General features: G+C 32.6%; 1 protein-coding gene across 1 annotated transcript; it reads left to right on the forward strand.

Moving 5' to 3' along the window:
• The first annotated feature begins 24,169 nt into the window (after window positions 1-24,169).
• Window positions 24,170-24,874, forward strand: LOC140452261 (uncharacterized). Its single transcript, XM_072546411.1, has one exon. The coding sequence runs from the start codon at window positions 24,170-24,172 to the stop codon at window positions 24,872-24,874; it is 705 nt and encodes a 234-aa protein (XP_072402512.1).
• Window positions 24,875-26,050: the final 1,176 nt, after the last annotated feature.

Genomic DNA, 26,050 nt, shown 5'->3' on the forward strand with positions numbered 1-26,050 from the left:
AATAGTTGCAAAAAACCTTATTTTTGCAGTTATTTATAAATTAAAATAACTCTTTTTTGTGCAAAAACATATAACATAGCTCCTTGAAATTATGGAAATTAATAAGTTATTACAGTGCGCTAAATATCAGTCAGAGCAAATAGTTTATATGTTATTTAATCTGTTTATAAACATTTATATCTTTGATATCGTTTATGGCACAAACTTATATAGAGGCTAATGAAAAACTGATGAAAAACACACTTTCTAAAAAAAAAAGAATCTTCTATGACCATTACGAGCCAAAAGAGCATTTTATATTTAAAACCAAAGCATTTTATTCTTAAAATCATACTTCCATTGTCTATTAACAGTAAGAGCTGAAAATTGAAGGGACTCTAAATGAAGGTCTGAGTTGTGCGATCCAGCTTACAGATGGCATATGCGGTAAAGAAGTAAAAAATTATAACCCGTTAAAATGATGGTATTCGTAAAATACCTCTTCGGAAAAGTAAAATGGAGAACCATCTGAGCTCCGTTTTTTTTTAGATTTGAACTTTTTTAAAATAAATCGCGCTTGTAAAATTTGCAATATCTTGGCTTCTGTGGCACGTAAAACATAATTTTTTTTTAACTGGGGTAGCTCAACAAAAAGTTGTTTTAATAATCGCTTTCCATGATAAACAAATCGTCACTATTTTTATTAGTTACATTACGTACCATTATGCAAAAACAAAGTTATTAAAATTTATAAATTTCTGCAAAATCAAGAGTTTTTTGCAACTATTTTGGTGAATTCTTTATATATTTTAATTTAGAAACTCACAAAAGGAAGAACTTTTTGAGATCTACAATTTTTATTTTAACTATTTTTCTCTAAACTGGATAAAAAACGTTTTATAAGCAAAAGAATGACCTCTCACTTTTTAAAATTGTTTAAACAAAAACATAAGAGCAGGATAAACGCAATGGAGATGAGACATCTAAGAAAGATAGTTGGAAAGACAAAATGGGATAGATTAAGCAACGAGACTATTAGGAGAATGGCCAACCAGGAACCGATAATGAACAAAATAGCAAAGAGACAAATGAACTGGTATGGGCATCTGATGAGGATGCAATCCAATAGAATAACAAGAAAAATTTATGAAGCAAAAAACATCGGAAAAAGAAAAAGAGGCAGACCAAGAAAAAAATGGATACAGCGAGTAGTAGAGGCGGGAAAACTTAAACAAAAATCACTCGAGGAATTGAAAATAATGGCAGGAAACAGGAAAGAATGGAAGAGGTGGGTAAATGGAAATTAAAATAGCTAGCCCAAATCCGACACCCTCATTAGGGTAAAAGGAAGGGGAGAAAGAAAGAAAGAAAGAAACAAAAACAAACCAAAATACCTGTATGTCTTCACAGATTTATTATTAACTAACCCTCGTATATCTTTTAGAACCTTCAAATATCTTTATAAGATTTTTACGTGTAATCAATGATTTTTTTACAGATGGACTGGTGTATAAATTAGTTCTCCGATAAAGATGAACTTATTTCTACTTTTCAATCAAATAACTAAAAACAGGTAGTTAAAGAAATACATATTTAAATATCTAATACTTTGGTTATGTTTATTAACTTGATATTTATTCACTAATTTGTTTTTCCGAAGTTTATTATATCATAATTATAATACCAACGAAAACGTAAAATTCAAATGATGAATGAAAAAAAAAATAAACATTTTTTTAAGTTAATTACGTAACGGAAACGGTGTAAAATAAAAGAACATAAAAAAAGTTTCTATTTACTTACCAGAGTGTAATATCCATGTGTTTATTGTTGTAGTGGACTGTATTCATTGAAATTAATTAATAGTCTAAAATACTGCATTTATTTATGAATTTGCACAAAAATATGAAAACAATAACAAATAGTTCTATGCTTCTCAACGGCTGGTGATGGAATGTCATTCTGTCATCTGTCGTCTGTACCGACTAGCTGGCTGGCTGGGCTGCAGTGGCGGACCGTTCAAATACAAAATGGGTTGTCGTCGACATACTCCCGGCCTTGAAAGATCCTGAATCTTTCAATTTAATGGAAGGAGAGGACATATTTTGGAGAATGACCTCGTGATGATACCTTCTTGAGTCTTTATTTTTGCAACTCTAGCGGTATTCTGCGATCCGTCATGTATGTGAGTTATTCTGCCTAGTTTCCACTTTGCTGGTGGCAGACAGTCATCTTTGATAAGGACTAAAGTTCCTTCTACTAATCCTCCCTTGGATATTTGCCACTTAGAACGTCTCTGTAGCTCGACGACGTATTCGGAAGACCATCTCTTCCAGAAACTTTGTAAAATTTGTTGGATGCGTTGAAATCTATTGAGTCGTTGTGGAATCTCTTGGAGTAGATCTGGTTCTGGAGCTAGCGTTGGCATTCTACCGATGAGGAAATGAGCGGGACAGAGTGGTGTTAAATCATTAGGATCAGGACTAATAGGACACAAAGGTCTGGAGTTGAGTACTGCTTCTATTTGTGATAGTATTGTTGCAAACTCCTCAAATGTAAGATTTGTATTTTTAAGTGAACGTTTTAAGTGAAATTTACAAGATTTTACTCCGGATTCCCAGAGTCCCCCGAAATGTGGAGAATATGGCGGAATTAAATGCCATTCAATACCCTCATGTGTACATGAATCTTGTATGTGTGCATTGTTAATTTTTAAAAATCTTTTAAGTTCAGACATGGCACCTACGAAGTTTCTACCATTATCTGAGTACAATTTGGCTGGCTTTCCTCTACGAGCGATAAAGCGGCGCAAGGCAAGCATGAATGTTTGAGTGCTCAAATCGGTTACGAGCTCAAGATGAATCGCCTTTGTAGCAAAACATATGAATAATGAAATATAGCATTTATTTAATTTGGCACCTCTGCCCTTATTTTTATACAAAAACGGACCGGCGTAGTCAATACCAGTGATGGCAAAGGGAAATGTGTACAGTAATCGGTCACGTGGTAAATCACCCATGATTGGTTGTATAGGTTTAGGATTAAATCGTAAACAAGTAGTACATTGTTTAACAGTCAACCTAGATAGGTTTCTGCCTGATATAGGCCAATATGTCTCCCGAATAGTAGATAGAAGCAGCTGAGGGCCTGCATGATATAGACGCAGGTGTTCATGACGGAAAAATAATATCGTGAAATGATGTTTTGAATCCAAGACAATGGGATGTTTTTTGTCATATAGAAAATCCGAGTTAGCCAAGCGACCACCAACACGTATTAAACCATCCTGGTCAATAAATGGGTTTAAAGAGAAGAGCTTGCTGTTGGAACTAACGCTTTTTTGTTTTGACAGCTGATCATACTCTTCGCGAAAAGAGTGTAGTTGTATGATCTTCAATAAATAACGACGAGCGTCATTAATATTGGTTAATGTTAGAGAGCCACACTCTCTAAGAATTTTGGGTGTTAATAAATTATTTTTAAATCTAAGGATGTATGCAAATGCGCGCAGTAAACGCGAATATTGTGAAAAGGCCTTGAATGGAAACCATTGTTCTTGCTGAGAATAGGAAACAAAATTGAGAATAGTTTGAGATTTTATTTCGGGTAGAATGTCTACCTTTGGATTTAAAAGGGGCCAAAATTCTTCCCTTAAAGACAACCATGACGGACCGTCCCACCATAGTGAAGAATTTAGTATTTGAGAAGGAGATAATCCCCTTGATAGATGGTCTGCAGGATTATCTTGTGTGGGTACATACTTCCATGTATAGGACTTTGTTAAGACCTGAATTTCGGAGACTCTGTTAGCTACGAAGGTTTGAAGATTGTTAGGAGAAGTATTGATCCAAGCAAGGGTTATTGTGGAATCTGACCATAAATAACATTTATTGAGGTCTATATTAATGGATTCAATTACCTTAGTTAAAAGACGTGAAAGTAATACAGCTGCGCAAAGCTCTAGGCGTGGAATGCTTAGAGTTTTGATAGGGGCAACCTTTGATTTAGCACATAGAATTTTAACCGAGATATTTCCCTTGTCATCAGTACTTCTTAAATAGATACAAGCACCGTAGGCTTGTTGTGAAGATGCGTCAAACACGACACGAAGTTTTGTTGTAAGACTGTCCTCCTTTAGGACACCATGATGTGGCATGTAGTAGTCGACAGTAGAGTTTTCAGAGATATCTGCTAACGACATGTGGTTTAGCTCCTGATATTCGCGCATGAATTGTATATATTGTTCTCGAAGAGGATTGTTTTGTGCTAATCTTTTTTCTAGATGATGAAATCTTCTTTCAGCTTGTATCCTTGAATCACCCAACACATGCGGATATTGTTTTAATGGCATCATAACTATGAATCTACCATTTGGATCACGTGTAGTAGTTTTTTGAAAATTGTCCTCGCACAATTGCTCTTCTTCAGATAGATGAGGAATATTTGGCAATTCCTCTACTTCCCAAAATTGCTGAAGAAGTTTAGTTAGTTCCAGATTTGTGCTAAGATTGCAAGATATTGTATTGTGGGGAACCGATCCCAGCGGGCCAGAAATTATCCACCCAAATATTGTTTCTGTTAAAATAGGACCTTGATCTAAAGATATGCGACCTTTACAAATCAAATGCCAAAAAATATCTGCGCCGATAAGAATGTCAATAGATCCAGCATTGCCAAAATTAGGATCTGCTAACCGAATTGTATTAGGAATGTTTATAGCGCTTACATCAATGTTTGTATGAGGAAGAATATTTGTTATTTTTGGCAATACAAAACAGTTGATTATTTTTACAAATTTATTATTAGATGTGCAAATCTCTAACTGACATTGACCTGTAATAGTTGATAGTTTGTTGCCTATGCCCAAAAGATTTAAGCTGACATCTTGTGGTTTGATTCCTAGTTTGTTACACATGTTTGTTGTGATAAATGAAGATTGAGACCCGCAATCCAATAGTGCACGAGCCCTTTGCATTTTACCATTCATATCTTTAACACTTAAGATTGCTGTTGAGAGAAAAACATAGCCTGTATCAGAACAAGAAAGCATGCTGTTACCACAAAATGTATTGTTACTTGTTCCTGGATTTATTGGCTCACTTGTACTTTGTGATGGATTTGTATTAATACTGCTATTGGATATATTCGAATTTCTATTGAACGTGCCCGAATTATTTTGGCTTATAATGATGCTCCTATCATTTGTATTATTGTGTAAAAGTGAGTTGTGACGTGCTTTGCACTTGCGACATGGCCCGAGTTTGCACTGTTTATTGGAGTGACCCGATCGCAAGCAGTTTGTACACAATGATTTTGATCTAATAAAATTCCACCTTTCGTTTATTGGATAATTTAAAAATGTTTCGCAAGTGTAAATGCTATGGTCGCCTTGACAAGAGACGCATGTATAGTTTGTTTTTGTTGCTAAGAATCCCCTAGTCGTCCTGTTCTCCTTACTTTTATTTTTTGTTTCAATGTTCATTTCAATTGCCTCTAGAAAATCTGCTCTTGATTTTAAAAATCCTTTTAGATCGGATAAAGTTGGTAGTTCCGTTTGAGTAGCATAATGCTTTTCCCATTCCCTAATAGTAGTTTCGTCTAGTTTTGATGTTATAATGAATATAAGTAAGGCATCCCATTGTTCACACGGCTGATTTAATTGTTGAAGTGACTTTAAATGTTTTGAAAAATCATCTACTAATTTACGAAATTTTACAAAAGATTCTTTGTGAATAGATTCCAATGAAAATAAAGCTTTAATATGATTGTGTATTAAGAGTTTTTTATTATTGTATCGATCACATACAGAGTCCCATGCCAAATTGTACCCGTTTGCGGAAAATTCGATAGGTTTTATGACTGCGGCGGCATTTCCTTGTAATGATGCCCGAAGATAATGATACTTCTGAATATTTGTAATACTATCATTTGTATGAATGAGTGACTCAAAAGTGTCTCGAAATTCTAGCCAAAATTCGTATGTGCCGTCGAACTTTGGAATTTGTATTGTTGGCAGTTTTACACCTTGTAAACGATAAGCCCCGTCAGAAATAGAAGTGTTATTGTTTGTATGCTCGTTTGTCACCGACTTTTTATCATCAATATCTGAAATGAATTTATTTAACAATGCTTTGGCATTAGCCGATAGTGAATAAAAATTGTTTTCAAGTTCTTCCCTTATCACAAAGTGTGGTTCGGGATCGTCTGCCAATTCTTCTATTTCTGATTGGATAATTTTAATTTCTAAAAATGTATTTTCTAGTTTATTTATTCTGTCGCTTAGTTCGATTTTTTCAACATCATGTAATTCTAATTTGCATTTAATAGACTCTAGAAATTTGGAGAAAATTGTAAATGAAGCTTTATGACCAGCGCGTTTTCTAATTAATCTTTTTAAGTGTTCGTCCGACATTGTTTATTAATCAAATAGATTCGAATTGAATTTAAATAGATATATAGATTGTAAATAGTTTTATGCAACTTACACAAACAAAAACAGTATAAATAGGTATAGGAATCAGATGGGAACTCACCGGTATTTTTGGCTGTATATTGTTCGGCAATCCCACGTGTTCTTTCACTTGACCGTTAACTGTGAATCACTTTTAGCACTGATTTTATCACAAATATCGGGTCGAATGGACCAATGTTTATTGTTGTAGTGGACTGTATTCATTGAAATTAATTATTAGTCTAAAATACTGCATTTATTTATGAATTTGCACAAAAATATGAAAACAATAACAAATAGTTCTATGCTTCTCAACGGCTGGTGATGGAATGTCATTCTGTCATCTGTCGTCTGTACCGACTAGCTGGCTGGCTGGGCTGCAGTGGCGGACCGTTCAAATACAAAATGGGTTGTCGTCGATACCATGTTTGACAAGCTGAAAGATTTTTTGTCGGAAATCTGAACATTCTTAAACCATGAATTTTGTATGGTGATAAACCACATTGTAATAACAACAAATATTTCCAGCCATCTGTAAAAAACCATTTATTTATTATGGAAGTAACATTATTTTAATTTAAAATCACTTTTATCAAATATTATCGAATGTATGTATTATCCGCTAAAATTTATTTCTAAATACCTAATTTGTTCATTTCTCATACAAATGTTTTTTGTTTTAAACACATAGAATTAAAATGTTTTACTTACCTCCGACCAAATTTTTGTAATACACTTCCAAATAAAATAAAATATTTAAATTCTTTAAACTTATTTAGATATAGGAAGATTTAGAAGCCACAGTACGTTTATGTACAATTTTAGTTGACACGATATTTACTAGTTGATCATGGTACAATGAATACATTGTACCATGCTAGTTGATAGTAATAACTCTATTTTAAATCAATACTTTAACTGATTCATGGTCTGTTTTTTAACATTTTTATTTGTAAACAAACCTGTTGCTATTGTCAGTGAAATATTGCAACGCTGGTGAATTTAATTCAGGGGATCAAAAATGGACGTTTAGTTTAATCTTTAACTTTTTCACATAGCACCATCTAGTATAACGTATATCAAATAAACAATGGTATATTAAAATCTATTGAGACAGAAAGAGTGGTGACCTCTAGTGACTGTTTCAATTAGAATTAAACAAATTTATACATTGCGTTGGCTAACTAGTTCTATTTAAACAATGACTTTACCTTAGTTATAATTATGGACATTTAAATTTTATTCCAATAAATAATTTAAAAATATGAAATCAACTACAATTTACCAGAATATAACAGAAACAAAAATATAATAAGTAACGACTTTTTACTGAAATATTATTTACTGTTTATGTTTACATTTTTTTCTATTTCATTCTCTAGAGCTTTATTCTCGAGCATAAGTATTCTTTTTTGTAGAAGCAATATTTCCAACCCTACTTTTTTGTTTTATATGTAGGGCTTGGAGAGTTGCTTAAAAGGCTCTATCTTCTTTCTTTATTTCTAGCCTCTCTTTTATTTCTTCTACTTGGTACCCAAGATACAGAGCCTTTAAATCTACTATTTTTGGTAGATCATTAGTAGCAATCTTACATCTGTTTTTTGTTGTATCGCTTTCGGTTTGTTATTTCCATCTTGTGAATCTGAAAAAGGTACAAATATTTAATTTTAAGGTTAAAGTTCGAAACAAACATGAATGTATAGTTGAGACAATGAGAGCAAGAGTGGGCTAACCAACATTTTGTTGATAATTGAGTTATAGATTGCAATCACTTCTAACGACCTAAAGTTTTAAAGCAAAACCGGTCTAACCAACATTTCCATATATTATAACATAAATCTCTCCAGTAAGGTGATTTTGCATTATAGAAAATAACATAAATTTGAAAACACGAATGGGCTAACCCACGAAGTTGTGGAATAGACCAAAATTGTTCAATACATAAATACGTAAAAGAATGCAAGAGTGGGCTAACCTCCCTCTTTGTAGGATAGATCGGTTTTAACTGCTAATCAAGGGTACCTATCACATAATCTAACCTTCCAGTAAATAGATGTTTGTGTTAGGGTGGAAATTAGACTGTGTAGTGCAGTCCCTTTCTTTTTAATCGAACGAGATACAAGCATCAAGACACGAGACAGCGGACATTCTTACCTTGCCTGTGACCAAGATTTCGGAGTAATAAGTAAGCAAAACAAAAGTTTCAGATATCTACTTACGTACCTGACGACTGGATAAAGGTAATAGCACATGCACGAAAGAAAGCACATTTTACGGTAATAAAGATGACAGAAAACGATTTTTATTCTACTAAGAAGTTAGAAAGAAATATGACAAATCGCAAACTTGATACTCAAAAGTCCAATGGTTACAGATTCAGTGGTTGCAATACAAGAAAACAAATCCATTTACAATTTACTACAAATACAGCAATAATACAGATGTTGTCTTTTACTCACTAGATGTCAAAAAAGTGGACATCCAGGGAAATACTTCAGCTAGATTATCTTTATCCCGATATACGTCCAATAACCGAAACAAAAAAAAGATCTTTTGGATAAACTTTCATTTATACCTCCAATACATCTTGGATTTTACACAAGCACCGGAACAATAAGATCTACTATACAACAAGAAGAAGAGTTCATTAACGATGAAGATTAAGTATTTTTGTTACTTTGTTTTTTAATAAAGCATTTTCAACATTGATATTGTTTAACTGTATTGTACCATATTGTACTCTAGGTCTAGTCCACATTCCTATTAAAATTTTTAAGGGCACACTGATGCAAAAGCGGTCTAATCCACAAAAAAAGCTTAAATTTTTATATTTTTGTTAAATATACTGCATGATCTTCGAGTTTTTTGTTATTAGTTAATGATTTGTAAACAATGACTTCCTTTTATCATCATATTTTAATTTTATAAAATTTCAAAAAAACGCATATATTTTTGGTTCATGTAAATCCATTATTCAATATTTGGGGTTAGCCCACTCTTGCTCTCATAGCCTTAGTTTGTTTCACGAAAAATGGTTGAGTGCTTAATGGTTATCTGAGTTGATCCTATTGTGTATACAAGAGTCTCTCAATAAACTACCGAAATACACAGGGTCGCACTTCAAAAGCTGTGTAATACACGATTGTAAAAATTTATTAAATTATTTTATATGGTATTTTCAGGTTGTTCAAGTGAATATACTTGATAATTGAACAATTTTTAACACGAAGAAAGTAGTTTTTTTGTTCTACGTGAATAATTGTAGAATATGGATCTAAATTCAGAAAGGTACTTTCCTTCACACTTTTTACAAGCTTAGGACTGACAGTAAAAAACTGGAGTGTTTAAAAGTTTTTGCTCTTCCTAATTGGATATCGTTAAAAATGACCTATTTCTTCTGACGTAAGTTCTATGTGCTCCAGATCTCCTCTTTCATCATCGAACAATTCATCGATATATTCTGCCCATCTTTGTATTTTCTCGTCCGTATGTGTTGTAGCAGTACCGTGTCTATCCAGAATTGCACAAGTGGGATTTTGTTTTCTTAGTCCTGCCAGTTCTTTGACTTTCTTGTATAGGTTAAACAGATCATATTTATTTTGAAGGTCTTCGATCTCTTTGCATTGCTCTTCAAAGTATTTTTCTTTTGCCTGCTTTATCGTCTTTCTAATCTCGTGGTTCATCTCTCTGTATTTATTGTTATCCTTGTTTTTAAATTGTCTCCGTTGTTCCATCATATTGAGTATCTCTTCATTCATCCATTCCTCTTTTCTCCTTGAGGAAGTCTTTAATATTTCTTTACAGGGTTCCAGTAGACAGTCTTTCAGTCGATTCCAGTACTCGTCAATATCGTTGGTGTTTGTGTTCAATTTGTTGCAGTTCACATGCAGTTCATGTTGGAGGGATTCTTTTACTTTAGGTTCTTTAAGTTTTCGTGTGTCTATTGTAGGGATTCTTTGATGTCTTTTAATATTTTTAAGGGTGAGTGTAATTTTGGCTATAAGTGGATTGTGATCTGAGGCCACGTCTGATCCAGGATATGCTTTCACGGCTTTAACAGCATTACGGTATCTTTCATTGATCATAATGTAGTCTATCTGGTTCCTGACTACTTTCTCCGATGTATCTGCGGGCGATCGCCATGTATACAGTCGTCTGTTTGGTAACATAAAAAATGTGTTTGTAATAATAAAGTTCTGCTCTTGACAGAATTGTAACAGACGGTCTCCTCTCTCGTTTCGATTTCCCAGACCATAGTTTCCTATACACTTTCCGCTTTGTCCCTTTCCAATCTTTGCATTGAGATCACCTAGGACTATCGTGATTTCTCTTGTTTTCGTTATTCTAAGTGCCTCTTCGATATCTCGATAAAATAATTCTACTTCTTCTTCGTCGGCATTCGCCGTAGGAGCATAAACTTGTATCAAATTCAGTTTGGCATGAGATGTCACTAACTTCAGTACCATTACTCTTTCTGAGATAGGGAAATAGCATTCCACCGCTCTATTAGATTTTTTATTAACTATTACTGCCACGCCGTGTCTGTGTTGCTTATTCTCGCTACCGGAATAATAGATTGTGGCTTCGTCTGTTGAAAAACAACCTGAGTTGGGCCATCTAGCTTCACTGATACCCAGTACATCGATATTCAACCTGTTCATTTCTTGAATAACATTGTGCATTTTACCAGGCTGAAACATGCTCTGAACATTCCATGTTCCTATTCTAGTGTTGGACAGTCTTATTTTTTCATCTGCGTTCTTTTGACAAGGAATTCGCTGATTAACGACCTGAGAGTCCTTGTCTTCTTCTCCCCTGCCGGATCTTGGCTTCCAAGGGCCATGATCAGTAACGCCGTTATTAGTTTCTAAAACCATGATGATTTTACGCTATATACCCCATATGCTCTATGGGATTAAATAAATAATAGTAGGGCGGAAGCCGTAACACTGTATGTCCCATGTCCTCGGCCAATGCGTCACAAACATATACTTTTTTAATAGAAAATGATTTTAACACTTCTACAGTTCATTTTTTAAATAACTTTCTTCAAAATATATATCGTTTTCTAACAGGTAGTTTTGAATTTCAATTTTCGTGTTATTTGCACTTGGAGACTTATGTAATTGACGACTGTGGTAACTTGCATTGTCCATTACTATCACACTATTTTGAGGAAGGTTAGGTATAAGACAATTCTTAAACCATTGCTCAAAAAGCTCTGCCGTTGTATCCTCATGGCAGTCCACGCATGAGTCTTTAATGTTCTTTGCAGAAAGCCATAAGGCATTTGGGACCCTGTAACGATAAGATTACTTTATCGTTACTGAGAAATTTAAAATAACTTAATTCTGCCTGTAAGGTATGCAACCAACTATACATGTAATCGTATTATCAATTGTTTATCAATTGGTCAAACTGCTTACCTGCCGCTTCCGTTTAACTTGGAACTGACGGAAGCCGACGATTTTAAAAGTGTAAGAGCTCACTTTATATCCAACCTTCGAACGGGTCAGAAGAGTAATCCTTCAACGACCAACGCCGCGTGGCTCAAGTTATCAGAAAAGAAATTTTAAGTTATTCAGAGGTGATATTAAGTTAAAGAAGGCGTTTTTTTTATATTAGAAGTTTTGGAAAAAGAAGATTTTGGTTCAATTGTTGAAATATTGTTGCGTTGGGTGAGTTTCATTTTAATTAAAGTACATCATTTTTTTTTAACCATTATTAGTTTCATATTAAAATCATTTATTCAATAATTTTACCTTAATTATATTAGTCAAATCACGTTCAGAATTCTTTCTGTTAGAAATTCTCCTAAGTACACGTTCTCATCAATATCCAAGCAATTCGGTAATGTAAGGAGATCCTTCATTACTATTTGCCTATAATATATTCGTGATAAGTTAAATTTTAGTTCTTCAGTGAAATATTCATAGTAAATTCCCAACATTTTTTTTAAATACATAGTTTTCGATTAATTTTCCAAGGTCACAAAAAGTGTACGAAACCTTCACTAATTATCATCTTCTGACTAGTTTTTCTTGTCCTAACCGCCTTGTTGTTTATCAACTCTGAATAAAGCTAATGAGAGCTTCTTTGATTTTATTTTAGTCGTTGGAGGAAGAAAGAATATAAAGTCAATACAATAAACATTATTTTGGATTTGGGGTAATAGCTTTCAGTTGAGTTTAGTTTGGAGTTTTTTGGTTTTTCCCGAATATTGGAATAGCGGTTCAGTTTGGTGCTAGAACAGTGGGCTTACAGCTTTCACCCGAACGAGTCCCGGAGGCGTAAGGCGTCCGGAAGAAGAACCTTCTCGGCTTGAGAGTAGACAGGTTCTTTTTTCTTTTTTTTCTGTTTTTTGTAATATCTTAAAAATAAGTTACTTAAATATTGTTTAAACTTTAGTGAGTGAACGAACCAAAACTTAAAAAATAATTCTAGTCAATTTTCATAATTCATATTTGCGTATCATTATATATATTACATTCAATTTTTTCTTATCATCATTTGCTTATTTTTTTTGTGTCATTAAATATTTTAAATATATATATATATATATATATGTATTAGTAATAACAGGATAGGGGTGGATTTTAATACACTTTATAAGGTCATTTGTGCACAAAGGTCCATTTTGTATTTTTACAGCCCTACTGGTAACGTCACTGATTCATCTTGGATCTGTTCCTTTCTGAACAGACCAATTGAAATATATTTACAGGTTATCTGATTGGAATCAACTTAGAAATTGTCGAACTGATACATTGTGTTAAATATAGGGAAGGGTAATAATTGTTTGAATATATAAATAGGTTGGTTGTAGTAAATTTTGTTTTAATTAATGAATAAAACTTCATAATAAAAGTTCCTACTTTTCTAGCATATTAGAGGCTGTAAATATATTGTAAATAGGGATCAATAGGTTTTTTGTATGATAGGGTATTTATTTTAAATTGTATATTACGGTTTACAGGTTTTTCTATTTTATTATTATTAAATTGGGTTATAAGTAATAATCTGTTTTATTAAACAACCTTTTTTTTTAATAAAGTTATATCCAGTTACAGAAAACATAGTTAGCAGCAGCAATAAAGTCACTAGGTGAAGTGTTTGTTAGACTAAGAGTCCAGTAAACATCTTCCCTGGCGCCCAAATCATTCTTCTCTCATATATTCCTGTTGTCAGTACTTACCCTTAGTCCGTTTTGGTTATTCTTATATTTCCTTAGTTAATATACATCTTTCCTCTTCTTTACTGTTTACTCAGGGCATGCAAATAGGCCTAACCCTACCTTGAGTATCAACGGGCCAGTCTCAAGCATACCCAGCTAGCCGAACTGCATTCAGTTTCAACTCTTATTTTAATTTAATTTCAAACTTATCTTCACACTACTCTACAGATCTTATAACATCAGGGACATAGTCCCAAGGGATCTGCCTACTATATTCGTTACAGTAGCGCCCAAAGTGGAGCAAGATAAATTTGTTACAACCCAACCATTTTCTGATCCTGCATGTAAAATTGTTATTCTTTTCCCTTTGTTTGATGGAGCTTTTGTTTGACACCTGTTGGAAGAATCGGACCATCCTTTGGATGGTGTTTCATGAGTGTCAAACCATGTCTCGTCCAGATAAATTATTGTACTTTCTTATGGAAGTTATATATTCAGTACGCCACTTTTGTAAACGATGGGACTCCATAAGCACTTGCCTTTTGTCAATTGTACGATATCTGAAGCCCATTTTAGACAAAATCCTCCAAAGACTAATGCGGCTACAGTTTATTTGTGTATCATCATTAGTAAGCCGTTGTTTTAAAGCATCTAATGTAGGTATCCGTTGCTCTTCGTACATTGTGTAAATTTTTCGTCTTATTAAGTCCTTATCACTTTCGTCAATACATTTGGTAGAACCGGCATCCTTACGCTTTCTTCTTGACTTAATGGGATTTGATGTAATTCTTGTCACTGTGGTTAGAGGTATTTTCGCTAAATCAGATATTTCACTGGCAGCAGTATTAGCAGTAAGTCCTCTTGTAAGTAAAGAACTATATATTGATTTACGGTTTCTCTAGCGTCAGCAGATAAATGCTTTTTCTTTGCTGCAACACTGGAAGAAGCACCATCAATGTTTTTCCACGGACGCCACATAATGCTGTTTTATAGGTATAAATAGGTATAACACTCGTAACACTTTCAACTAAATGAAACAAACTGTGTATTTAAAAATTTCTCATCGGTTTTATATCGCACCCTCAGTGCAAGACTGCAGTAAGTCAGAATAAGTAAGTTTCGAGATAAAGACGATTTTGTTTATTTTCGGGCTAATATCGATGAAATAAGACACAAGTTTGAAGAAAAATTAACATTTAATTATTATTTTGCATGCTTTTTAGCCTATATTACATTAACGAAAAATAAAAATTTAAATAAAATAATATTAATGCTAAAAAAATTAGGAATTTCAAAGTTACAACACTTTTGCACGGAGAAAACTGTTAATCACTACACATTTAGTATTGGAATTTTAAAGTTACAACACTTTTGCACGGAAAAAATTGTAAAAAGTGTAGACACGCTTTCTACAATGAAACAATCTTTGTAAATAAGTAGTAATATTGTTATCGTGCGGTTTCGAATATAAAATTATTTTGATAAATAAACTTAAGTATTATTGTTTCTCTAATACATTGTGTCTATGTACTTTTAATCATTTTGCTTAAATCAGAAGTATTTTTCCCTATTTCGTTCAGTTTACACTAGCCGTAGAAATTCTCACCATTGAATTTGAAAACAAGAGTAGATAAATAGATTATAATACAACGATTAATTTAAATTCAACTTACTCTGCATGTCGTTGCTATCCTCACTGCGCACACAGGGATAAAATCCTCAATGTTCTGGAACTATTAAATTTTGACATTTTCGAAATCGTTAATTCTGCATCTATCACTTACAAGGGCTAATAACAGATTATATTAAAAACTACACTACTAAAATGTACCTACTCGTACTTCTTCCCTGAGAACTTGTTTCTAATGAGTTAATAGGGTAGGTAAAGAGAAAATAATCTCCAACAACGATAGGAATAGTACTAAACATTACATTTAATGTATTCACAGAAATCACCTGGTAGATAAAGGGAAAGTAATTCCCAGGGTTAAGTATATACGTTTAATAAATTCCAATAAATCATCGGGTAAGTAAAGAAAAAATAATCCCCAACAGCAATCGTGGTTTAGTATGGTAATAAACTTTACATTTAATAGAATCCAAGAAATCAGATAGCTACCTAGAATAAATAGGTATTATACCTAATAAAACGGCTTATTGTTAGCGGCAATTTAATATTTTTATTTCTGCACATGTTTCTGATAGCCACAAATCCTTCGCTTTGTAATGACAATGCCATAACAAGGTAGAAACATTATTTGTAAAACTTTGAATATTTTTATTTAAATTCAAAACAAAAGGACTATAATAAAAATATGCCAATCAGGCTACCTTGAGTAAAGTGATTAACAAAAGGATTGGAATTCACTACCTTAGTAAAAGTTGGGAATTACGTGGGGACAATAATATGATGACAATCACCCCGGAAGGTTACGTGAAGATTTAATATAGTTTGGGATTTAGTTTTTATAGAACAAGTTTTCTGAGAATAGATATTTTTAACCTGTCAGTATTGTTAATACACAAGTTTTAAGATAACTGTTTTTCCTTTCAAAAAAAAAATACTTTTTGGCTGTAAATAATTAGCTAATAAATAAATGGTCAAACTACATCGCAAACATTTTATGGAAAATATAATGACACACAAAGGACATAAAACTTACATGAATAGATTGGTCTCGTTAATCTTTGTTTATTGTCTCGACCGTTAATGGATTACGTAGACACACTGTATATTAATATTAAACACCACAGATATACATATTAAAATAACAAATATGACAAATATCTCACTTTTTTCGTGGTTTTCATTGCTTGTTATCGAAACCATTGCAATGTTCCGTGCAAAACTGTTGTAACTCTGTTACATTAGAGTTACAACAGTTTTGCACGGAACTTATGTACAAAAACGCAAAATAGTTAAACTGTTGTTGTTGTAATATTTAGCCGGTTAAGCATTTGAAAGTTACTAAAGTTTTACAGGGGATAGATATGCATATTTACAATCGAATTCCATGATTACTTCATTTTCATAAAATTTTGAGTTACTGCAGTCTTGCACTGAGGGTGCGATATACTTTTACAAATTATACAAAATAGAGGGAACCTGTATAATTGTTCCAGGAAAACTTTAACGATCAACAAATTTATTGTGGTCATTAAAAGATCAACCATTGATAGTGAAACTCACTGTTAAACTGTTTACTTCATGAAATTTAACTTTATGAAATAAAATGTATTCGAATCGTTTTTATAATTTTATACAATTTTTTAATCGTTTTTATATTACCAGGAATTTATTATACAAACAAGATAACGACACTCCACCGTAGCTTCAATTTTACCTGAATACTTACCTGATCAACTAATGTTGACTAAGCTGGGGTACTTGCGGTCGGGTTTTATTGCAATCATTAAGCACTTAACCATTTTTCGTGAAATAAACTATAATTGTAATGTTAGAGCTATACTACAATATTAGGTGGTAGCATGGCATGAAGTATGTAGGTTTATAAAGTGTTAAAATTATTTCGTAATGAACATGTGAACATATAAAATTTATTATTTATTAAAAGAATAGGTACATTGAATTATGTATTGTACATACATGTAAGTCATATTTGGTTAATTAAATAAATAAAAATAAATAATTTATTTTAACTATCAGCAACTATGAATGAAATGGGGGGTCCTCAGAAGAATAAATAGGAACCGAGAGGTACTGACCACCATCAAGTCTCGAAAGTTACAGTTTTTCGGACATATTATGCGAAATGAATCCAGATATGCTCTCCTTCAAGCCATCCTGCAAGGCAAAATATTTGGAAAACGAGGTCCAGGAAGAAGAAGAACATCTTGGTTAAAGAACCTCAGAATCTGGTTCAATACAACATCTGTGCAGCTTTTTTGCGCTGCTGCAAATAAGATAAAGTTTGCCATGATGATCGCCAACATTCGTAACGGATAGGCACATCAAGAAGAGAAGAAGATCGGCAACTATCGATAGTTGAACACCACTATTGGATACTATTAATAGCTATAGAGTATGGCCACTAGCGATAGTTCTTTACCACTACTAGTAATTTTTATTGATTTTCCTAACAGAGGTTACTGTCTATTTATACGCTTTTTTGGATAGCAAGGCAAACGTATATGCTAATTTTTAGTTTAATCGTTAATATTCGGAGCTAAAATCCTTTTTTCATTGGATATTATAATTTCCAATTGTTCAATTATATCCAATTGTCCAGTTACAAAATGAAGTGGGTCAAGTGGCCTAACATTGCAAAATTTGCAGATTTTTTGTGTTTGGAATGTTGCTTACCTTCGCAAATATTAGTTAACTGCTTGCATTTTAAACTGTTATCAGCCTTTGGTCTAATAGATGTTGAATTACCACTGGCCCTAAACTCACTACTCTGAAACTCTATATGAGCACACTCCTCTATTTGATTTTCTGTCTCTGTAAACAAAAAATTTAAATAATATGAGTTGTATTAAATACTAAAGATTACATACCTGTTACTACAAAAAGGCTTTTATCCAGTACAGATTCATCATCATATGGGTTGTCCAACCCAACGACTATTTGCAGTTTATGATCTCCAGTAAAGTCTCATCTGGTTCATTCTGAGACTCGAACGGCCCCCCTCCCGTTTTTATTCCATTTATTTTTTGAGTCGCTGCTGCCTGCCTTTCCAACTGTTTTAGATTAGCCCAATACTTTTTTAATTGGTCCTTTGTTCGAAAAGCATTAAGACCTTTTGAATTAAATTCAAAATTTAATTTTTCCCAAGTGTGATCTTTATATTTGGTAGACACAACATTAGTTTTTTTTATTTTGAATGATGTCCTTGTATTTGGACACCAAGGAAACCAATTCCTCTTTTTTTGGTCAGAAAATTTGACTCTTTTGGTAAATTTTTCCATATTATTATAAACTCCTACACTCTGACTCTGACAAAATAAAACTATAACTTATTTTTAAAACTACCATTATTATTATATTATTACTATAAATTACTATTTTTAAAACTATCCCTAAATTTATTTATGCTGTTATTAACCAGCAACAGAATAAATTCGCAAAATGCACAAGGAGGATCACCATTTACAATAAATACTGAAATAACATTAAAGACAGTATCAAAAATGACACAACTTCTTCTTTTTTGTTGTTTCTTTTGTTATAAGTTTTGTAAAAAATTTAAAAAATGACTCCACAATGGACAGCCTAAGTCTGACGTCATAAAATTGGGAGGAGCTTATATTGACTCCAAACAATTTCGTTTGTGTGTTAAATTGTTATAAGAAATTTTTCATTTAGTTTTTATGTGCTTTGTGTGGTAAAATAAGACTTTTCATTTAGATATTTAGTTGAAGGAACGTGTCAATTAAGAGATTTTTATACGTTTTTGCCTAGGTGAATTAATTTAATGCAATGATTATACTGTAAAAATTTTTGAGGTTATATTTTTATTTATTTTTTGTGTTTATTTTCTGTTAATGAACTAGCTATGAGTTATCGAGTTTAATTCAATTAATTTTTAGCCTTCTAATATTGCTTCAGAATGGGAATGTGCTTTGTTCCAGACTGTAAACATTACAGTTCAAAACACACATGCAAATTTTTTCGGTTCCCAAAGAACAAGACTGAAACAAATAGATGGATTTTTCTTATAAGGTAAGACAATTATATAGTTTAATTTTAAGTGATATGTGTATAGAAGGATTGCAAAAATTACATTACATACATTTAATAGATTAAATGATCAACAAAATATTCATGCACAAGTTGGAAGTCTTGTTACATTATTGTCTACTACTTCTCTTGCTACTTTATCAGACAGTTTCATTTTCTACATTTGCTAATGCCATTGCTGCTTTCTCTTCTTCATATAGTTTGGGAAAAGGGTCATTAAAAAACATTGCCATATTGTGTAACACTGATGATGCAATTATATCTTCTATCCACTCTAGCTTTACCCTAACCTCATAGACCAATACAGGAATCCGCTGTTTCCATAGTCCAAATATCCTTTCTACTGGATTTCTGGTTCTAATATGTGCGTCATTAAATAAATTTTCAGCTGGCGATTGAGGATTGCCTAAGGGTGTTTTCAGGTATTTCTTTACTCGGTAACCACTATCACCAACCAAAAGATACTAGTCCAATTCTTCATTCTTTTCTTGTAGATAACTGTTTATGGCTATTCAAAATCACCCAAAAATTTTAATATTTGTCTTATTTTACGGAACTAGGTAGGGTATTTAAATAATTTATAATGTAAATTAGTTTGTATATTATATATTAAATAAAGTGATATACAATGTATGTAAGTATTGTAACAATATAATTAATTTTAGATTGATTAGTAAATTATGTACATTTAATTTAATAAATTAGCAAAATCTTGTTATATTATTATCTACTTCCCTTGCTCCTCTATAAGACAGTTTCATTTGCTACAAAATCACTCACAACTTGCAAAAATGAGTGTATTGCATAAAACCTTAAAACAACAAAAAACATGTTCTCAGAAGATATAGTTTGGTTCCTGAAATGTTCAAATTTTAATTAATAACAACATATTTCTCATTTTATATTATTCTTACATATTCATTGGATTTTTAATTTAATGAGCAAAATTTTCATGCAATTAGTGAACTGTATCTTTGGATAACCAAAATAGTAAACAAGAAAAGTAGGGACTACTTCGGATTCTTTGTTGATGTAATAAAAGGAGTCTTATTGCTGGTCCTCTACCAACACAAATTTTAAAGAAAGCATTTTTCCTGATCTCCCCAAAAAAGCAGTGGTGGTACCCAATATATAAGAAGGGTGACAATGATGACCCTACTTCCAACAGTTTAGAGAATCTCTTTCGTGAGTTCTGCCCCGCTGGATAGCTTTGATACCATCCAAATTGAAAACATAATAAGTATTTGTATGTCAAAATAAACAAAAGTAAAAAAGAACTGCAGAGAAAAAACAGTTTTTATAGATTTATGACCCACCTAAAAGTGTTTTAAATTCAATGAAAATTTGTTTTTCAAGCTAGCTAAAATAATCGCACTAAGTTGCTAGAAGTCAATCTAAATTTTCTTGCTAGATACCATTTTTCGTTTGACATCTGAACTGTAGTGGCAGCATGATGTCCTTTATTAACTGATCATAAATAGCATACTTTTCTTTAAAGGTCGATACTTTATCTGTGGCCTCCATGAAGTAATTGCAAGAAATAATGTCTTCGATTACAGTGATATTCTTTTTTAGAGTTGCATCTTTAGATAACCAAAATCTTTAAAAAAACTCACTATCATTGGGTTTTTCAAATCGATTTCCTCTAGTCCTAAACTGTATCTCTGCTCTCCTTCCTTTTACAATATTTAACATTTCCAGAAATCCTTATACTATTGATTCTGGTGGCCAAAATATAGAGCTGTCTTCATCTTGAATGCAACACACTGTATAAACTACATTTCCAATCTGCCTTTAAAATCTCTTGGATTCTGAAAAAAAGATCCCAAAGCTAAATATAGAAGAATGGTTCAGATACCACAAGCTCTCACTTAATATGAGTAAGTGTAGTTATAGTAGATAAGCAAGCGGGGTCCTGAATCACTTTGGTAACCTGTCCATCAGGGTCTCCGATGCGAAGGTATCGATGCCATGATTTGACCTTGAGTGTGTACAAGAAGTGATCGACAATGACCAGAGGGTTGTAAGAACTGGTCGCTTATCGCTTGATCTCTTCTTCTTCTCTCCCGAAGAAGTGATCAACAATGACCAGAGGGTCGTAAGAACTAGTCGCTTATCTCTAGATCTCTTCTTCTCAGCCGAAGAATTGTCACCTACGTTACCTGTATGTTTTTACACCTGTCTCACTTGTCTCTTCTTTGTCTTACCTGTCCTGAAGAAGTAAAAGAATCGGTCGACAATGACCAGAGGGGGTGTCTTTGAGTGGAATGGACCACCTTGTATGTCGAGTGCAAAACTCATCGCTTATCGCTTCATCTCCTCTTCTTTTCGTTAAATTTGTACAGGGTGATCGAAAAAATAAATTTGTATTGAGACTTGGAAATATTTTAGGTGTTGTTGCGTCAAAAATTTTTTTTTGTGTACGATGCTTAGATATATCTGTATAGCCTGCCTAGCCTAGCCTGCCTAGTCTTATCTTTACTTTTGAAACTTGTAGGAAAAGGAAAAATAACTATGTATCACATAAATGCTTTATTGTATGTATATATATATATATATATATATATATATATATATATATATATATATACATATATATATTTTAATGATATATGTGGGTAAATAAAGATGTAAATAAAACAATATTGGATTGATACTATAAATTTTATTTGTTTTGAAACAAGTTATTTATCTGATCAAAAATATACACTCTACTGTTATAATGTATATTTTTCTTAACCTGTCGATAATAGTCCCTCGTCACAGAATCCATGTAACTCGCTGTCACCAAGTTATCATGATGTGAAGAATGACCCCGTAATATTTGGGAATCGTACCGGTCCTTGTACCTGACCACTTCATTGGATACGATTCCATCCCTGATCTTCTGGAGGGATTCGCGGTTCTTTGGAATTACATGGTCTAAAGGCTGAAATCAAAACATAAAAATAATTAATTAAGAAATATTTGTTTTATAAATACTACTACCTTTGTGTGTTATGATTTAGGCATGGTTTCGAAACAATACAAGTCAGGTAATATGGCTCCATGCATCTCTAAAGAAGTTTGACAAAAACAAAAGAATTTTTTACAGTTTTCACACCATAACGTTCCATACATTTTGATGATAGAAGTAGTAGGTTGGGTGTATGGTATTATTTTTCTTCTTGTATTCGATTGTAATTTTATAAATCTTTTTTGGTCGGTAAAAACTTTTTCCCATGACAATTTACTTTTCTAAAGAAAAAAAAACAGCTTTAATTACCGATATATTTTTTAAGTTATATGTGAAATAACTTACCACACTATAGAGGACCCATTTTAATTTGTAGATTAATCGGTTAAAGAAAACCTGATGTACAAAAATAGAAAGATAATTTAAAAAACAAACTTTTATTTATTACCAAAATAATAAATAAAGAATAAGGAACTTTTTTATTATCAAACGTATTTAAGAATTATTTATCATTGAAACCCCATGGTAAAGTGTCAGTGCTTAAAAAATTAACCATTCTTTTATCATCATATGGACTAAGTGCAACTTTTCTTTGAGTTATTGTATAGACGTCATGTTTTTTGGAGACAATAGAATTTTGGGAAACCTCTACAATTGTTTTTTTAAATAAACTTTTATAATAATCTTCATAAGTTAGTTCCTTTAAAGCTGATTTCTTAATTCCTTTTGCTTTTTTAATTTCCTGATCCTGATTTAAAGTTTTTATCGTGTACATTTTTGAGCGCAATCCTATAAAATGTGTCATAATTTGACCTTTGTTTTCATCTTTCATCAAGCCCAATACTTTTTTATTTCTTAAAGGAATGTTATAGACATTATTTCTAGTGTACTCTGATGTGTCAAACTTATGAATATCCTCTTTAATATGAGCATATATATCATCAACATAAAACTGATATATTAAACTATCTGTGTCAGTGTATAATAACTTGGCTTTATCTTGAAATTTTTTTTTAATATAATTATAATGGAAGTCATACAAAATTGTTTTCGAAATATCTAAAATACACATCCCAATGTAAATAGGTTTGTTAAAATTAATTTTCTGTTTTTGCATTTCAATTATTACCATATTTTCATCAAATATGGTACAACTATGAAAATTCGGTTGGGAAATGTAATAGTTAGCACCGTATTTACCACCCAGTTTGTTTACAATTTTTATATCCTTATATTTACGTACATTCTCTATACTTTTGCCATACGGAGCGTTTATAAAAAGTTTGAATAAATTTTTTCAAATTCATTTTTGCTCTCCTTTCTCAATTCAATGTTTAAGTCAATATATTTCTTTAACCAAGGTGATTGTTTAAATTTTAGGCATCGATGAATCTTAGCAAGCTTCAGTCCCAAGCTAATAACTTGTTTTAAATACATATAATGAATAACATACTTCTTTTTATCATACAATGTCGTTAAGAGTTTTTTAATGGTAGAATTAGAAGTCGGTGGAGTTATGTGTTCTGGACACAATGGCAAATCTTTGTGTGAATTAAAAAGTTCTTTTGGATATTAAAAAAAGTATAAATAATGGTTTTAATTTACAACTGTAGCAAATTTAATCCAGGTGTGGACAGTGTATATAATATTAAGAGTGTTGATAAAAACATTAGTGACAAGCAGACTCTCAAACCGTTGACAACAGAAAACAAAGTCTTTTTAACCTCACTAGGATTTAAAATAAAACACAACAACTACGACGACGACAATGACAGGGAAAAAGAAAAGAAATACTTGGTGTAGAATAAAGTTTTTTATTAATACTAGAATACTTGGGATTTTCTTGAGGTGTACTTGTAAGAAGAGGGAATATGAGTTTTAACATGTTAAATATTGGAGAGTCGGGAAATGCACAGTCATTTACCCTATGCCAATGCAACTTTTAATCATTGTGATGAAATAAGAATACCAATTCAGACTCAAGATATATACACCCTACCTTCTAAGAGTTATCTGTATATTGAAGGACGTTTAACGAATGATGGGAAAGAAAGCAATACTTTGCGCTTTATTAATAATGGTTTGATGCATTTATTTGATGAAATACGATATGAAATTAGAGGCTGTGTAATAGATAGAGTAAGAAATTTAGGTATAACAACGACAATGAAAAACTATGCTTCGTTCACACAAACTGAATCTAATCGATACAACTGTATAGGTTGGAGTACTGACACACCAACAGTTGCTGATAGAGTAGGAAATTTTAATGTTTGTATTCCACTCAAACTTGTACTTGAATTTTTTGAAGATTTTACAAAAATTCTTATTAACATACGCCAAGAACTCGTATTGATAAGAAGTTCAACTGATTTAAATGCAGTAATGTCTACAGTAGAAACTGAACTGAAACCAAAAGTGGAAATATTTAAATTAATATGGAAAATGCCTCATATTCAAGTGTCCGATTCAGAAAAGTTACGTTTATATAAATTTATTAAAAATGGGTCCAGTTTGGAGCTTGCATATAGAAGCTGGGAATATCATGAAATTCCTCTACTGCCTCAGACAATGAAATTTAACTGGAATGTAAAAACTACCAGTCTATTATAGAGACCACGATTTGTTTTGTTTGCATTACAAACTGCCAAAAAGAATGCAATAAAAGAAGAGAACAGCTATTTTGATCACTGTAATCTTACAAACTTAAAGCTATTTCTAAATTCTGAAATGTACCCGTATGACAATTTGAACTTGAACTTTAGTAAAAGACATTATGCCCTTGCATATGAAATGTATGCACAATTTCAACCGTCGTACTATTACAAATCCATAGGAGATCCATGCCTTACTATGTTACAATTCTGTGCTGTTGCTCCGATATTTGTTATTGATTGCAGCAGACAAAATGAATCAATTAAATCAGGAAGTGTCGATATGAGAATAGAAATAGAAACTTCTAAGAATATACCAGCTAACACAACTGCTTATTGTATAATTATACATGACCGTATTGTTAATTATAATCCTCTAACCAATGTAGTTCAAATGTTTTAACTGTAGTTCATCTAATGAAGCAAATCTGTACTTTGGGTTTTTAAGTATAAATAAAAAGTTAAAAAAAAAGTTTACTCTTATTTAACACCCTGTACACAATAAATATTTTCATAACCTTGTTGATGTTAAAGATAAGTGTCTAATTGGGGGCTAGACTAGTACCAAATCTGCTTGAAAGCTGTTCGAGACCTGTTCAAAGCTGATCAGGACCTGTTCGAGACCTGTTCAAAGCTGATCAGGACCTGTTCGAGACCTGTTCAAGACCTGTTCAAGACCTGTTCAAAGCTGATCAGGACCTGTTCAAGACCTGTTCGAGACCTGTTCAAAGCTGATCAGGACCTGTTCAAGACCTGTTCAAGACCTGTTCAAAGCTGATCAGGACCTGTTCAAGACCTGTTCGAGACCTGTTCAAGACCTGTTCAAGACCTGTTCGAGACCTGTTCAAAGCTGATCAGGACCTGTTCGAGACCTGTTCAAACCTGTTCAAGACCTGTTCGAGACCTGTTCAAAGCTGATCAGGACCTGTTCAAGACCTGTTCAAGACCTGTTCAAAGCTGATCAGGACCTGTTCAAGACCTGTTCGAGACCTGTTCAAAGCTGATCAGGACCTGTTCAAGACCTGTTCAAAGCTGATCAGGACCTGTTCGAGACCTGTTCAAGACCTGTTCAAAGCTGATCAGGACCTGTTCAAGACCAGTTCGAGACCTGTTCAAAGCTGATCAGGACCTGTTC

Source organism: Diabrotica undecimpunctata, chromosome 10, assembly GCF_040954645.1.
Source record: "Diabrotica undecimpunctata isolate CICGRU chromosome 10, icDiaUnde3, whole genome shotgun sequence".
NCBI lineage: Eukaryota > Metazoa > Arthropoda > Insecta > Coleoptera > Chrysomelidae > Diabrotica > Diabrotica undecimpunctata.

Coding starts and splice junctions, on each gene's coding strand:
- LOC140452261 (XM_072546411.1), top strand. CDS start 24,170: ATGCACAGTCATTTACCCTATGCCAATGCAACTTTTAATCATTGTGAT.